Source organism: Micropterus dolomieu, linkage group LG13 (assembly GCF_021292245.1).
Source record: "Micropterus dolomieu isolate WLL.071019.BEF.003 ecotype Adirondacks linkage group LG13, ASM2129224v1, whole genome shotgun sequence".
Lineage (NCBI taxonomy): Eukaryota > Metazoa > Chordata > Actinopteri > Centrarchiformes > Centrarchidae > Micropterus > Micropterus dolomieu.
The window spans coordinates 23,114,100-23,129,678 of record NC_060162.1 but is presented as its reverse complement, the minus strand read 5'-3'; the positions used below and the strand labels follow the sequence as shown (position 1 = coordinate 23,129,678).

At 40.9% G+C, this 15,579-nt stretch overlaps 1 protein-coding gene across 2 annotated transcripts in view; it reads left to right on the top strand.

The window, feature by feature from the left end:
- The first annotated feature begins 5,605 nt into the window (after positions 1–5,605).
- dpysl2b (dihydropyrimidinase like 2b) overlaps positions 5,606–15,579 on the top strand; it is a 29,876-nt gene continuing 19,902 nt past the window's right edge. Inside the window, exon 1 of one of the 2 annotated variants that reach the window (XM_046067207.1) lies at positions 5,606–5,872. In XM_046067207.1, the coding sequence (XP_045923163.1) occupies positions 5,606–5,872 (267 nt within the window). Of the gene's footprint in view, positions 5,873–8,228; positions 8,510–15,579 lie in introns of those variants that run through there. The other variant, XM_046067208.1, reaches the window with a different exon arrangement.

Genomic DNA, 15,579 nt, shown 5'->3' with positions numbered 1-15,579 from the left:
AGCGACACAGCAGTGATGTTGCTAATTACACAAAATGTTATTATTTGACTGATTATATGAAATACGTTCTTCTGTCTACATTGAGAAACAACTGCTTTCAAACCACGTGACAGACAGACAGACAGCAGGCTTAGCATAAAACTCGGTATGCTAGCAGGTCTGTCAGATATCCAGCTTAGGCAGTGCTGCTTTTAGCTAAACGCTAATGTCAGCATGCTGGCATGCTTTGCACTGCAGCAATGACTGAATGCTAATGTTTAGATGTTAATTTTTTGATCCTGTTTGAATAGTGCTCTGAATTACACATATGATGATCGACAATTTAAAATGTACGTTTAAAAGTCAAGAAAGTTGCAGCTTGATGTAAAACTGTTGAGGTATAAGACTGTGAAATCTTATTATTAAGACTTATCCAATCCATATCTTTTTGTCAAATTCATTGAATATCTCTTCTGGGTCCGTTCAGTGTGTTTATCTCCTCTCTGCATGTTAGCTTCTCAGCAGCAACTGTGGCGACACTTTGCTAACCCACAACGTAGCTAACAGTAGTTACATAACTTGCTGTGTTGTTGTTTGCTCTATATCATGATATTTGCCATAATATTGGATTTTTCCAGAATCATACCTTTTAAAGGGGACCTATTGTGCTTTTTCATATTTTCTGGCATTTGTTCCCCCGATGAAATCCCTGTGAGCCAAAACCTCAGATATCCCCCTGTTCTGAATGCTCTGTTTTAAACTGTTTTTTTTTTTTTACTACTTTTCTATATATGGTCATTTGCTCCAGGCAGATAATGCTCTCCACGCCCACAAAGGAACAGAGGACGGGGCCTTAAAAAAACAGGAGAGTCTACAACTTGTTTCAGACAGATGCTGAAATGAGGGCCTGCATGAAGAGTCAGAATAAGATGGAAATTCTTTTTTTGAACTTTGAATCATACAAAGCTGCCATAGGGGAGTGTCAGAACAACAATATAGGGCTGGAAAAGCAGTATAATAAGTCTCCTATAATCAGGCTGTTTTCAGGGAAGTAAAGGAAACAGCAGAGTGAGGGAGGGCAGACTGTAATGATTGGTGCTACTATGCTATTCTATTTTTTTTATTCTATCAAATCTGTACTTTTCATAGTTTTGACCTCTAATGCTTACTGATTGGTTTCAATTTCTTTTATGTTTGGACCTGCTTTTTGCATAATCCAACAAATATTAAATTGACTTCATTCCAACTGACCAACTGCTGTGTAAAGTTAACTGAACAGAACCAATAATAAGTCAGTAAAGCAGTTCCAGTATGTTTTCACGTAGAGCAGCAGATCAGAGAGTTCAGTTATACTGCTGATCTCACTACTTGTCCTACATCTGTCGCTGCATGCCAGGACCGTGCCCTTCCTGTCCAGAGACCAGACCCTCCCCCCGCCTCCTCCAACTGTTTATCGGGCACGCTGCCAACTTCCCCCTCTAATTATCTAACACTCCTCTTAGCGAGGGCATTTGTTTTGTTTTCTGTAAGGACAGTTCAGCAAGAACTGGGGGGGGGGGAGGGGTCACTTTTTTAGAATCCACCTCTGACATTCAAACATCAGACTATCCTCCTCTCCTGCAGAGATGACCACCCACCCACACACACACACACACACACACACACACACACACACACACATACACACACACACACACACACACACACACACACACACAGCGGCCCTCGCAGCCCTCTGGGAGAGGAAATAGTAGCAGCAAAGCCATTTGCTGCCCACCACGTTGTTATGGAAACTGGGCCAACATGGACTCAGTGCTAAAATGTTTTTCATGGCCACTTGTGTAGGAGGAGGTTTTGTCTGTTATAATGTGAGTCAGGAATTAACAATGTGTGTTAGAGTAAGCTGTTGCTGCCTGCTCTTATTGATCACCATGCAGCACTGATTTATTTATACCTCACAGCCATCTGTTCTCTGTGAAGCTAAACTAAACTAAAAATGGAAAAATGTACATTAGAAACCATAATTAATGTAGATACATATTGCTTACAATTACAATCTAACTTCCTTCTGATCAAAATTACAAGTTCATGTTAGTAAAATCCACATCTGTATGATATTATAGTCCTAGTTGTCATGGATCTTTCCTTTGACTTTACATGGAACCTTAAAGGGATAGTGAGTGAAAAGAAAATCTGGTTTTCCTACACAGCCTTGGCTCAATAAATGGAAAACAAAGAAAGTGGTGTGGACCTTGCCACACAACATTGTTCCAGCCAATCACCAAACAGGTGGCGTTAGTGGTTGAGCACAGGAGCAGCAACAGAGAGAGTTCTACACACCATCAGCAGAATCATTTAAATTGTGGCACTTCAATAAGATTTTCCACAATGAATAATGTATAAACCCATAATATCATAATGTTATGTACAGGTTCCAGTGGTTAACACAAGACTTTTAACATCTGGATAACCTCAGCACACCTGATTCATGCTCTTGTGCGCTGTGTGATATGATGATGATGATGATGATGATGATATTCATGACATGTTTTTTCTTTGTAGTAAAATTTTTATTTTGCTGTCATATAAAACATTTGTTTCTGGCATACTTTTAAAATATGCTTTTTGAGAATTCGGACTAAGGACACATGAGAGGAGACACACCACACCCACTCTAACATAAAGATATCATTGATTGTAACAATACAATGGTTAAAGGTCAGTGGAACCCACAATATTGACACTAGTAAATATTAAAAGAAGCACACAGGTAGAGATATTCATATCTCAATCTACATACTCAATACATTCAGCATTCATACTGTGTGTTTACAGATGCAAGAAGTGTATTGAGTGACCCACATGGTGCATTACTCTGCTATACGACAGCAGAGAGTAAAATGCATCCAATGAATTATAACCTTGTGGGAGAAGACAGGCTTAAAAGTGTCACGTTTGCAAAGTCTGAAAACACTGGTCTAAGCAGAAGTTTGCAGTGCTAACAATCAATAATAGGAGTGCAGTGAGATTTACAGTTTTATTGGATAGTGAGAAATTCTAGTTGTTGTCATTGGTGGTGCTCTCAGTTCTAAAACCCAGTAAGTGGGGTGGATATTAAACAAAGACAAAAATAAGGCAGTAATGGCCCCAATAGACTACCACTGATATATCGCCCATTGGAGGAAGGTTTTTAGAACAGAGCAGAATATTTCAATTTAGCGCCGTCTTAGCTCAGCCCGTGGGGACTTGACTTGAGAACCGTAAGGTTACCAGTTCGAGTGCCACTATGGAAAGTGCCTGTGAGCAAGGCCCTGGACCCCTAACTGCTGCCCTGGCACTGCTCAATGGCTGCCCACTGCTCCTAATTAGGATGGGTATGGGATGGAAGACAGACGAAATGACATCGTCAGGGTTACATTGATGAAAATGTTTCCACAATCTCAGTATCTCTTTCAATGATGAGAAACTTCACGACAAGTTACTGTTACATATCTTGGTTTAATGTTACTCTTAGATACTATACCTTTTGAAAATGACAACTGGTCACTGTCATTCTGCACTCTGTTTTCTGTCCATTATAATCATATGTCAGTATCCCTAGATATGATCTGTTTGTGATTCAGCATTTTCTATATCTGTCCTATTCTTCCCAGGTGAAGATACCAATGATGGTCGTTTAGACTTGGCCTCAGATGGCTCTAACCACTATAACGACTGTCGTTACAACAACAGCCAGGAGCACTAACAAACCAGCGGTATTAATGTTCCTGGCAAACGACTCCACAGAGGTTAAACAGCTGAGTTTCCCATACAAGTCAGTCAGAACTGAAGAAGTCTCTTTGATAAGGGGCGAAATTTCTTCTAGTATCTTCAAGTCCAATTGCCCTTGATTTTAACCTATGACCTGGATGACTGAGAACCTCCACAGACGTCCTATTCTTCATGTGTGCTATGTGGCTGCTGAGACACTTGAGTTTTCCAATTAAGATCAACATGATATCATCCAATCCTACAGTAAAGTGGTCTAACACTGAACATGTGGCACAGCACATAATAATAATATAATAATAATTGCATTTTATAACAAGGCCTTTTTATAAACCCATCACGGTAATTTATTAAAGGCTCTGAAAACCTTTTTTTCTCTTCACATTTTTACTTTGAGTGATGGGGTCCTACATGAGTGCACTATTTTCAGACAAAGTTAGAACTGTTATTTGTGTATGAAAATATTAGTTTAAGTTGTATTTCTTATCTTTTTTTTCCTCTTCCATGCTTTACTGCTGGTTTGAAGTGGACAGGGCTCAGGTGGAAAAATGGGCTCTCCGCATCAGAATTTATCAGCATTTTAAATAAAAATTTGATGACAGTTGGTGGGTTGTTTATTTACTTTCAGTCCTGTCAGTCACCCACGCAATTCTGACACAGTGAAACTCTTAATAGATACAGATTTTTTTTTTTAAACCTAGATTGTTTCTCATTTGGTCCTAAATATTTCATGCCATCCAGAAATAATGACTGACATTTGTAACTGCAGATGTGATGTCGTAGCCTATTAGAATTGGTAGAAATAAACTAAATACGATGGTAGAATAAAATAGGTTCAGCACAACTCACTTATAGTCTTGCAAAGTTGAAACATCACTGTCCTTTTCCACTATGTACCCTAAAAGAATAAAACGTGTGATTTAACGTCCTGGTCTTTGTTGGTATGTGTCCAGTGAGAGCTGCCAGTAAGACGTGCAGCTGACACACACTCAGTGAGCAAACTAAACATGTTGAGGTATGTGAGTGTGGGAGTGCAGGGTGTGGTGCTGAAGGGACAGCGCCCTTCATTGTTGGCATGGGCGTGACTTTGGGGAACTCTCCATGGTGCTGATCGCTCCTTGACCTCAAACTTGGTGTCAAAAACATCCATCCATCAGAGACACACAGGCTACACACAAATCCGAATGACTGAATGTTTTACTTATTAGATTACGTGTAGACTCACTGGCAGGCAGTCAGGTCACTGTACCCTGATGGATTAGAGCTCTAAAGAACAAGTCTTTACTTTGGACAAGAAAGCACCGATCATTTCCGGAGAGTCACATCTGATGCGCTCCTGCCGCCACCAGTCTCTGGGTTCACACAGGCTACAGGTAATCCCTCATCGGGAGATATCCTCCTCCTGTATCCTATTGGATCTTCATTTTGACAAAGCCGGACTGTAGGGTCTTTCCCTCTTATGCTGACTTACATCTCGTGAAATCGCGCAAGGATATTTGGCTGCAGGCTAGAAGCTAATTTAGACTCATGAGTAAGCAATTCAAAACTGTTTGCTGATCTGTAGGGGGGATCATAGACGAGGCAAACAGCGGATATCTTATAATATTACATTGATTCATGGTACATTTCTCTCTCCCTCTCTACAGTGGGAGTGTTTTCGTGCAGCATTAGCCTTACAGATTTTTTTTTTTTGTTTGCGCTTTTGTCACAGTGCGACCACCTGCGCTTGAAAACCGGCAAAAGGCGGTGGCTGTCCAGGCGTGCTGAGCTGAAGAGAAAAAATACAAGAAGCTGAGATTCTGAGCATCTGTGCAGCTACTCCCCGAGAAACCTCACAGCCTCACCCCGTCTGCCAGGCATGTCGACCGCCGGGGAAGTACCAGCCTTCTTCAAGAGCATGGGCTCTGACAGCCCCGCCAGGCCGAGGCAGAAATTCTGTGGCGTGTTCTGCCCAGTGGAAGGCTCCTCGGACAGCAAGACGCTCGACTTTGATACACCCCCCTCGTGCAGGGGCCGGAGTGACGGTCGAGTCATTGACCGGCAGACCGACATCTCCCAGCCGAGGAAGGTGCAGATAAGGGAGAGCACGGGCAAAGAAGCTCTGCAGAATCTGGATGATAAAAGGGTAAGTTTCTTGTATTTTGCATGCTCACTGTGTATGTTTTCTCTCTCTCTCAATCTTTCGTTTTGTCTTTCTTTCTCTCCAGCTCTAATCTCTGTCATGATCCAACATTCAAATCTTTGCATGAACCTGCGCCATCCCTATCTAAAAGTGCTCCAATTACAGCCTCTGCCACTCATTTGAGTTTATTCAAGCTTACAGCCAATGTATAGCCAGACAACTTGCCCTGACTACATTTCCCAGAAAGCACTGTGATGTAACAGAGTTAGGATGGAGGGCCCACCATGCAGAGCTGCCAGAGGGAGTGGCTCCTGTCAGTTCCAGCTCACAGGAGTATTCATTTTTATCCCCTCTGCTGCACAGTGCAGTTTTCTGACTGATAATGAAACGATGTAGAGTGTGTGTTCACCAACTGCACATGAATAAAGTGTCCTTGAGTGAAAAAAGCAAAACATCTGCATACTCAGTGTGATCAGGTCTGACTGAGAGAAAACACAGGTATAAAAGGGGAACACTTTGGACGAAGCGTTACTGTGCCGGTGCATTTAACAGCAGACATGAGGGTGTGGAGCTTAAGGAAAAGAGATGGCTGTTCCGACGCCCATGACTTGCAGGAAAACCTGTCAACTTTTCTACCGCAGCTTCAAAGTGACTAACTAGGTTTTACAGTTGGGTGGTCAACCGTGGCACTAACAGCATCACTGCTTCCTTTACTTAATATTTAAACACTCAGGATGCTGTTAAAAGCTTGTGGTAGTGGTGTTGCGCCCTGGTATCATGTTACATATTGATTGGAAGCATTAGCCACACAATACACTCTTTACCCACTCTCTCTTATATCTATTCAAGTCTTCCATGTGAAGTAGTTTGCCCTACCCTCCTCCAAGAATATAGATTTGACATGATATGTTCCTGTATATGAATAAGAGATCAAATTAAATGATGGGAAGTTTAAAAGATAGCCTACATCTTGAGACGGTGCTTGATAAAAAAACTGTGACATAAGCAGACTGCAGTGGTGGAAAGTAACTAAGTACATTTACTCAAGTACTGCACGTAAGTACAATTGCAATTTACATGAGTTTTTCCACTTTTCAGGGGCAAATATTGTACATTTACTTGACAACTTAAGTCACAAGTTTTTTTTAAAATTCACATTATTAATGATATGATCAACAAATGAATGCTGATGTATTATCATAGGCTAAGATAAGACTATATTGACCCCCAGGGGGAAAATTACATGCTGCCCAACATATTAATTAATCAAAATAAGCACTATCTTTACACATTAATGCATTGTTTTAATAATAATCCAATGATTCACAAATGGGCCATTTTGCATGAGTACTTGTGGTACTTTAAGTATATTTTGATGCTAATACTTTTGTGCTTTTAGTCAAATATTGACTGCATGAATTTTATTTTATTTTATTTCTACACTGTGGTACAGTATTGCTATGTTTTTACCCAAGTAAAAGATATTCTCCCACCACTGAAGACTATTAAAATAGGAGAAGTGAGGCCAGAAACACATTCTTCCTCTTGCAAATGAAAAGTTGAATACATAAGAAATAAAATGGAGCCTTTCTTAATTCAACACACTCAATGGTTCTGCAGTTACAGCCTTACTTGGACTGGTATGACTAATATTAGCAAGCTTTCTATCGCTGTGTAAATAACTTTACTGAGTCACTTTGCTGACTTAATGACTCTTCTCTGCTTGTCCACTGTAATTCAAGTGTACTTAATCTCACTTTAAATTTAAAAAAATGCAATGCGATGGGAGCAGAGACTGAGTCTGTTAAGCATTAGGATATTTAATTTAAATTCATTCCAACTGTTCTGTTATTGAACACAAACCAAATATCAGAGGCTTCTGCTCTGGCTTCTGTGGTGCATGGACAATCATTTCCATCAGTGCAAGTCAGTTTTATTTGATATTTTTATGTTAAAATCTCATTTCCGGTTTCTAGTCACATCTTGAAACTATCTTGGGACTGTTTAAATCAACAATATCAATAGTGATTCAAGAAATCTTAAATTCAGCTTCGTTAGAGCTGTAAACTGAGCTGGGAATGTCCTCAACCTGTGCACTGGCTGAGACCGGACCTGCTCTGATAAAATTCTGATTTTGGAGACACAACACATGAAGGGAAGTGCAGTTAAGATGGCTGCTGGGTGTTTCTTCATTTGTTCAGATGGTGCACTCTCTGCCTTCACTAATCCAAGGAGAGCAATTGATGGCATTAGTGGCTCTCTCCTGTCAATGGAGCAGGGCGAGGCTCTGCGCATGCTCCGTGGGGTTCTTTTATGGGAAGAGTCTCTGAAGCGGTCCCTCCCTCCCCTCTTGTCTGACTCCGTCTGGGAAGGAAAGGTTTGGTGCATCGGCGGAGACCGGGAGGCTGCCAGGACGCGATCCGGAGTTGAGAGAGAGTTTGATTCTGTACGTTTGTGGCCTCCCGAGGATCAACTGCGGCCATCCAGGCTTCTCCTACATCATCATCCTCGTTTCAACCCGGCGAGCAGCAGTAATCCGTTCATCCCGTCGCATTGATTGCGGTTCACGGCGCAGCGCAAGAAGAAGAACCGGTGAAGATGTCTGGCTATCAGGGCAAGAAGAACATCCCCCGCATCACAGTGAGTGTTGGGATGTTTTTAATGTTGAAGTAGCTCAGAATAAATCCAGCCGGCCGGGTGTCCAGTGTCTGGTCGTGTGGGCCTGCTGGTGTGGGTGCAGGATGTCAACGGGGCGGCATGGTTCCCTTCCCCGCTGCGCTCCTCGAAAAATCTGAGCTCGGGACTGAAGGAAATGCCTGCACGAGTTGCTGTCTTGAATGCATTTTGCAGATGCATATCGGTTGTATTGTGGAATCTGCTTTCGCGGAGGCCAAACGCGCGTTAGGATCGATAAATTAATGAGGCCACCGATAGTGTGGTGGGGCTGAAAAAATTAGATTTTTGCAGCATCTTTGCGACAAGTGCTCATCTCCGGGTAAACCCGAGCTACCACTTAGCCTTAGAATGATCATTTGTGTTGCAGATCCCCCCTCAGTGTACCAGTCTTTGTGCATGGTATGCATGACAGTTGAGATTTCACGCCGGTGGTCTTTGTTACACGGTGTGTCTAGTGGCCGGGTATCACTGCACACCAACTGGTGGGGCAAATGCTTCGCTGCATCCGCTGTAACGCTCAGTCTATGTACCCGACTGGATTTTTTTTTTTCAAGCTGTCCTTTCACTTTGGAAAAAATAGCTTCGATTTTTAATTGTATTTGTAGAGCCACAGAAGCATTTAAGGGCACATTAATGGTGTCACCGTGGGGCAGATTATTCCCCCGAATTCATAGCGGAGCCGCAGGGATGGTGGTGGTGGTTGAATGGAAAGTGTAGAGAATAGGGAGGGGAAGGGAGGGGAGCCAGTGGAAGGGAGGGGACAGAGGGTCCTATTTCCTTCCATGTTCCTCTCTCAGCTGGGTGAGGAAGGGAAGATGCATATAGACCGAGCTGATCAGGAAGGAGGTCACTCTCTTTACATGCTGTTAGTGAAGAGAAATAATTGGGTTTAAACGGGATAAATGGCTCAGAACATGCAGAACAAAAGCCATATGGAGGAGCTGTGTGTCTTATTTTGGGCTTTCAATACAAATGCGAGTAAATGCTTTGTGCATATAACAAGATGCATTCGCCTACTAAATTAATCATTTGTCTTATACTCATTATCTAACAGGCCTACTAGGAACAGGCCTAGGGAACCCACTAGGTGGCCCCTAAGCTATGACCTCTGTGTAACTGGTGTTAACACTTCAGTTAGAGGTCCTTTTGAGAACATCAAATTCACATTGAAAATTCATAACAAAGAAACTATAATCAGGGCAATGATATGACAGGTGGGGTAACAGCCACCATGTAGGACAAGGGTACTTTAAGACATCTGTGCCCATTGTCTCAAAATCCATTCATCCTTAATTATACTCCATGAGAAGAGGCCTAAACCTCCACCTATCCTGCACCTGGTGGACATCATGTAGACGGTGCAGCCAAAGTCAAACCATAACTGAGGTGACCTACAACGGTGTTCAGGTAGATGTCCTCAGTTGGATTTTTCCCTGTGGATCAACCCAGAGAAAGGTGTTATGGGTAACTGCAGGTGCACGCTTCCCAAATTGCAACAATGTGTCCTGCAGCCTTGCACATCAAACAGGCTGACTGGTTGATCCAACTGTTTGTCAGGGGGTGAAAAGTAAAAGAAATAAACTCGCATCATATCCAAAGGTATCTGAACAACACCCATAAACTTTTGCTTATATGCGGATCCCGGGGATACATGTTCCAGCCTTTATGGTACACTTGTGCTTGAAAGGATTAGTCGATTGATTGAAAATGAATCATTTTGATAATTGGTTAATTGTTTGGTCAAGAAAATTGTCCGAACATTCTGGTTTTCTGCTTTTGAAATGTGAGGGTTTGCTACTTTTCTCTGTTTTTACATCAGTGTAAATAAAATACATTTGGGTTTTGGACAAATCAAGCAATTTGAAGACAGCATCTCTGGTAACTTTGACATTTTCTGACACTTCACAGACTAAACAAGAAGTCAGTTAATTGAGAAAAGAATGAACTGATACACTGATGATGAAAGTAGTGGTTAATTGCAGCCCTGCTATGCACACTGCTAGGAGAAGAGATGTTGAAACACAATCTGAGATTTGTCTAAATGATGTTTGTATAATATGAATCGAGCTTTAAATCACGCCGAAACTATTTCATATTTTCACATGGTCAAAACAAGTAATCTGTGAGACTAACAGACAGTAACAACACATTTTGGACTGTGATGATTATGTGGTATCCCTGGTGAACACCTCCCAGGTGAATTGTTGTCCTCTAACTGTAACTCTCTGGAGAGTGCTTGGGCAGTAGCAGCCAGTTGGTGGAGAGATCAGGGGATTAGTAAGGGTTGTAGTCCCAACCGTGATTAAGTCAGACCTAAATGGATAGACTGCCTATTCTTGAACAGTATATGAAAGAAAAAAGGAGGTCAGAGACACATTGGGTTTCTTCAGTGTGGATTTTTTTCTTAAGAATTGAGCATGATAAATGTGTTGCACGGGACTGTAGCTGCTGAACAGGATGGTGTCTTAGTAACTTCATGGATTTCAATTTTTCCAGCTGGTTCCGTGTTCTGGTAACAAACCTACTTCTGTAACCACTGGGCTTCTTCACTGAACAGGCATCAGCATGAAGGGTGGATGAGCTTATTAAACCAAACAGAGGCTGGAGAGGAAATGAACAAGGTTAAATTGAATAAAAACAGGAAAGGCTGCAGCAGTGACAAAGGCACTCTCTGTGTCCCGTGCCTTTCTGCATAAGACAATCAAATTAAGAGTTTAGATCATACATAAATTGCTGAATTTGAATGTTTCATCCATCCATTCCCAGTCATCAAGGGTGGAGTGCTGGCGTTCATATAACAGTAGAGCTGGCTGCTTTGTGTCGGCCAGATGGAGTCGGGTCAGCTGCACAGGCAGGGACGTACTTAAGGCAGCTCTCATCAAATATGAATGAACCTCCACAAGTTGACCACCTGGGTTTGGAGCTTCTGTGACTCATGTCTATTCTCAAAATATCTGATCCACACAGCTAAACCAGAGCAGAGTCAAAAGGTGTTTGATAGAAATGAACATCAGTAGGTCTGCAGTTAATTGTTATTTTTGCGAGTAGTTGTTTGGTTAAAAAGTGAAAAATCCAAGGTGACGTCTTCAAATGACTTGTTTTGTCCGTCCACAACCTAAAGATATTTCCAGCTTCCAGTTCAACAGTCCTGATCATCACAGTAAATTGAATATATTTGGGTTTTGGACTGTTGGACAAGTCTGGAAACTTGTGATGGTCATTTTTCACATTGTTTAGCACATTTTAAAGACTAAGCAGCTGAAAAAATATATATTAAATATGTATCTACTTGCAGCCCTAGATGACTTTAAACAGCAAATCTTCACTTTCTGCTTTGTGAAGCTAGAAACGGAGAACGTTTGGCATTTTTGATCGTTAAAAAATCTAAGCGAGCAGTGACTTGCTTTGCAGCACAGAGAATGATATAAATACAAATGAAAGCAAAGTAAAAAGCAAGAACAAAAATAATGTTTTAGTAAAGTAAATGGACCTCTAATGTCCATGTTGAGGGAAGGTAAAAATAGACAGAGGCTATAATAAGACTGTCCCGGATTAAAGTCTCTGTGACTACAATCCTCAAAGGATGAGAGATCATTAGGCAGTCTGCTCGTATACTTGTAGTACAGTAGTTGTCCCCAGTGGCAGCTCGGTGTGTACTGTTAAGGTTGCTTCAGCCTGTTCATGCTGTTATCTCACAGTGCACAGCAGCCCGGGGCACTGTCTGTTCACACATCACACACAGCATGCTGCTCCCTAAATCACACACCCACCGACTCAGCCTCATTTTTTCACACTCAGTTAAATCCAGAATTCCCTCATTCAGAAAGCCAGAAGTTAGAAAAAATACAGTGTGTGTATTAACTTTTTCATTTATCATCACCTGAACAAACACTGTTGAGTCAAATCTGAAACGGGATTGTGGTGCCTCCAGCAGAGGTAGACTTTTCAAAGTTAAATGAGAGAATGGACGTGACTTTGGAGAGAATTTGTGTGCATTTGTCATATGAAAGGAAATAATTTTCTTTAGATTATTTTACGTGAATCTTTGGATCAAAGAGAACGTAAGTGAAATTTCACTGTTAAAGAGTGAATTTAAGAGATTTTTTCTTTGTCAAAGACATTTGCATTTATTCATTTAGCTGACGCTTTTATCCAAAGCGACTTAGAATTGCGATATATGTCAGAGGTCGCACGCCTCTGGAGCATCTAGGGGTTAAGTGTCTTGCTCGAGGACACATTCGGGTTTCACAGTGGATTCGAACGCAGGTCTCTCGCCCCAAAGGCATGTGTCTTATCCACTGTATCATCACCACCCCAAAGAGACAATATAAGAAGAATTTTAAACAATAAAGAGATAATTTAAGTGAAAATTCATAGTTAAAGAGAGAAATTAAGGGAACTTTTCAATGTATAAAAAGATTTTGAGGTTGATTTTCCATCGATAAAGAGAGAATTTAGGTGAATTTCTCAATCAAAGACAAAATTTGAGGCAATATTTCATTGTATAAGTAAAGCCCATACTCCAAAGGGAATTTTAAGTGAAATATTCTCACAAGAGAGAATATTACCAGTAGGTACAGTAAATAGCCAGTTTGTCTCCCAATATCTGTTTAATAAACACACACACAAGATCACTGTTCACACAGATTTTTGTAACCAGTCTGGACTCTATTTTGCAACCCAAGGTGTTAAGTTACACAATTCTCCCTCTAGGAATTGGTTGCATTCCTGTTTTGCCAGTCAGTCAGCAAGTGTTCTGTTTTAAATTAAAGAAAAAAAAGTCAAGTGTGTTTTTTTTACAGCAGTTGTCTGAACAGGAGATGATTTTCTTAGCAGGCTGGTTTTTGAACAATCCGGGACACACATAAATCATAGCGCTGAATGTCTGACCTGGCAGCATTCTCCACCTGACTTCACAAATGTTCCCAGGATATTTTCCATTTGGACAACAACACTCAACGTTGCCGGGTTACATCTAACACTGGCAGACGTTTTAATAGCGCTCAAACGTATTTTGTCCAGTCACCAGGCGTCTGTTTCTTCTGTTAAGTGTTTTAGTTTCCACCTGTGTGGTGCTGCAGCTTTGTTTACACACAACATATTTTAATAATGTATAATAAACTTCAGTAGTCATATCATACAACAGATTGATCTGACTGCCTGTAATAGAGAAATAATCAATATTCCCAGACTTCATCATCAGTATCCTGTTTCTTTCACACTCCTTTAGCATTAGGATCACTTGTATAAATATAGTTGTTTAAAGCTGCTATAATCATTTTATATATATATATATGGTCACATGACCCATCTTTAATATATATATATATATATATATATATTAAAGATGGGTCATGTGACCATGTCTAGTGTGAAAGTGGTCACTTGTAATGCTGAACCCACAGAGAATTATCACTTGAAACTGCAGTTCTCCTCAGGTTCTACCGTGTGTTTTAACGTCTTTGGGATCATTGTGCTCTGAATGAATGATAATGTTTCTCTGTGTCTGCTGGATGTGTAGCAGACAGTAGGCAACTTTTTGCTAACGTAATAGGGTGATATCATGTCAATGTTGTGTTCACAGCTTGTTGGAAAAAATAAGTTAACGTAGTTTAAGATTACAGCAGTGCTTCTTCAACTGTTGCCCTTTAAAACAGCTCATTATCAGTAACCACAAAACTAGAAACAAAATGAGCTAAATTGAATGCTACTTGATTAAAATCACATTATGAAGATGCAAGTTAAGCTGCCATCTGCCTAAACAAATGCTAACTTCAATCTTGCTACCTTTGCTAGCATCAGAGCACACTTTATCTATTGATCCCACATTCATTCAGCTTTAATTCCACTCCACATTTTTCCTTGTGGTCATGCAGACCGCCCCTTCTAGGTCACCACTTGGGGGACCTAGACCCTCCCCCCAGTTTTAGAAGAACCAGGATGTTTTCTTTAAGGAAGCGGGTGCAGAAGGAAAGTTATTGTCTTCTACAAAATCATCCATGAACAATTAAACATTCTGCGAATGGCTTTGAAAAAGTGTTTTCTTAATATATTCTAGCCTAATTGCATTTTGCTTGTGTGATATTTACATTAGCAGGTTTAAGTATTGTAGTCTGGAATGAAAACACCACCGTATAACAACAGTGAACCCATTGAATGTTGGCCACATCCTGTTTGTGAGGCTCAAGAGGTTCCCACGAAGGAAAGGTCACTGTCATGTTTGGCTCTGATCCAGTACAACCAGACACTCTCTCCAAACCCTGTGAGCTCTAAAACAATTAGACGATTATGCAGTACAAGTCTGGATTCAGGCAAGTCATCTGTTTGCTAATTTTCCATATTCTGTTCTACAGCAAACGCTAAACCTTATAAGACAATCAGATCCTTTTCAGAATCGTCTCCCTGGGCCTCATGGAATAACCCATACAAAAGTTCTTCTTAATGGATAAAAAATGAGTAATTGTTTGTGAAAAGATAATTTGGTCCCTCAGTCTTGGCTAGCTCAGCTTTTGGTCTGTGTGAAAATGTGTCGACTCGAGAACCGAAGTCTCCTGGCGAACTCCAATAGTTAATGTGATAATGACAGTCACGATGAGGCTCATGATGTAACGGCATATTTCAAAGCAGTTGTTGGGATGAAAGCAGGCCTCGCTCCAGCCCAGTGCAGTCAGAGCAGTCTGCTCCGCATAGATCGAAGATTACAGCATGATCTATTTGCATTAGTTCCATCAGTGCTGTCAGACTGTTGCCACACCTTACAGATGACAACTGCAAGGCATTTTCCAGACCTGCTGCAGTCAGCTGAAGTCCTCAAGTGTGTGTCTGTACTGCATGTGTTTGTGTGTGTCTTCCTCACGTCATTGAACATAACAGTTTCTCTACAAAAGCAAAGAGGAATAAAGCTAAATGACACGTGTGTGTGTGTGTGTGTGTGTGTGTATATGTATGTGTGTATATATATATATATATATATATATATATATATATATATATATATATATATATATATATATATATATATATATATATATATA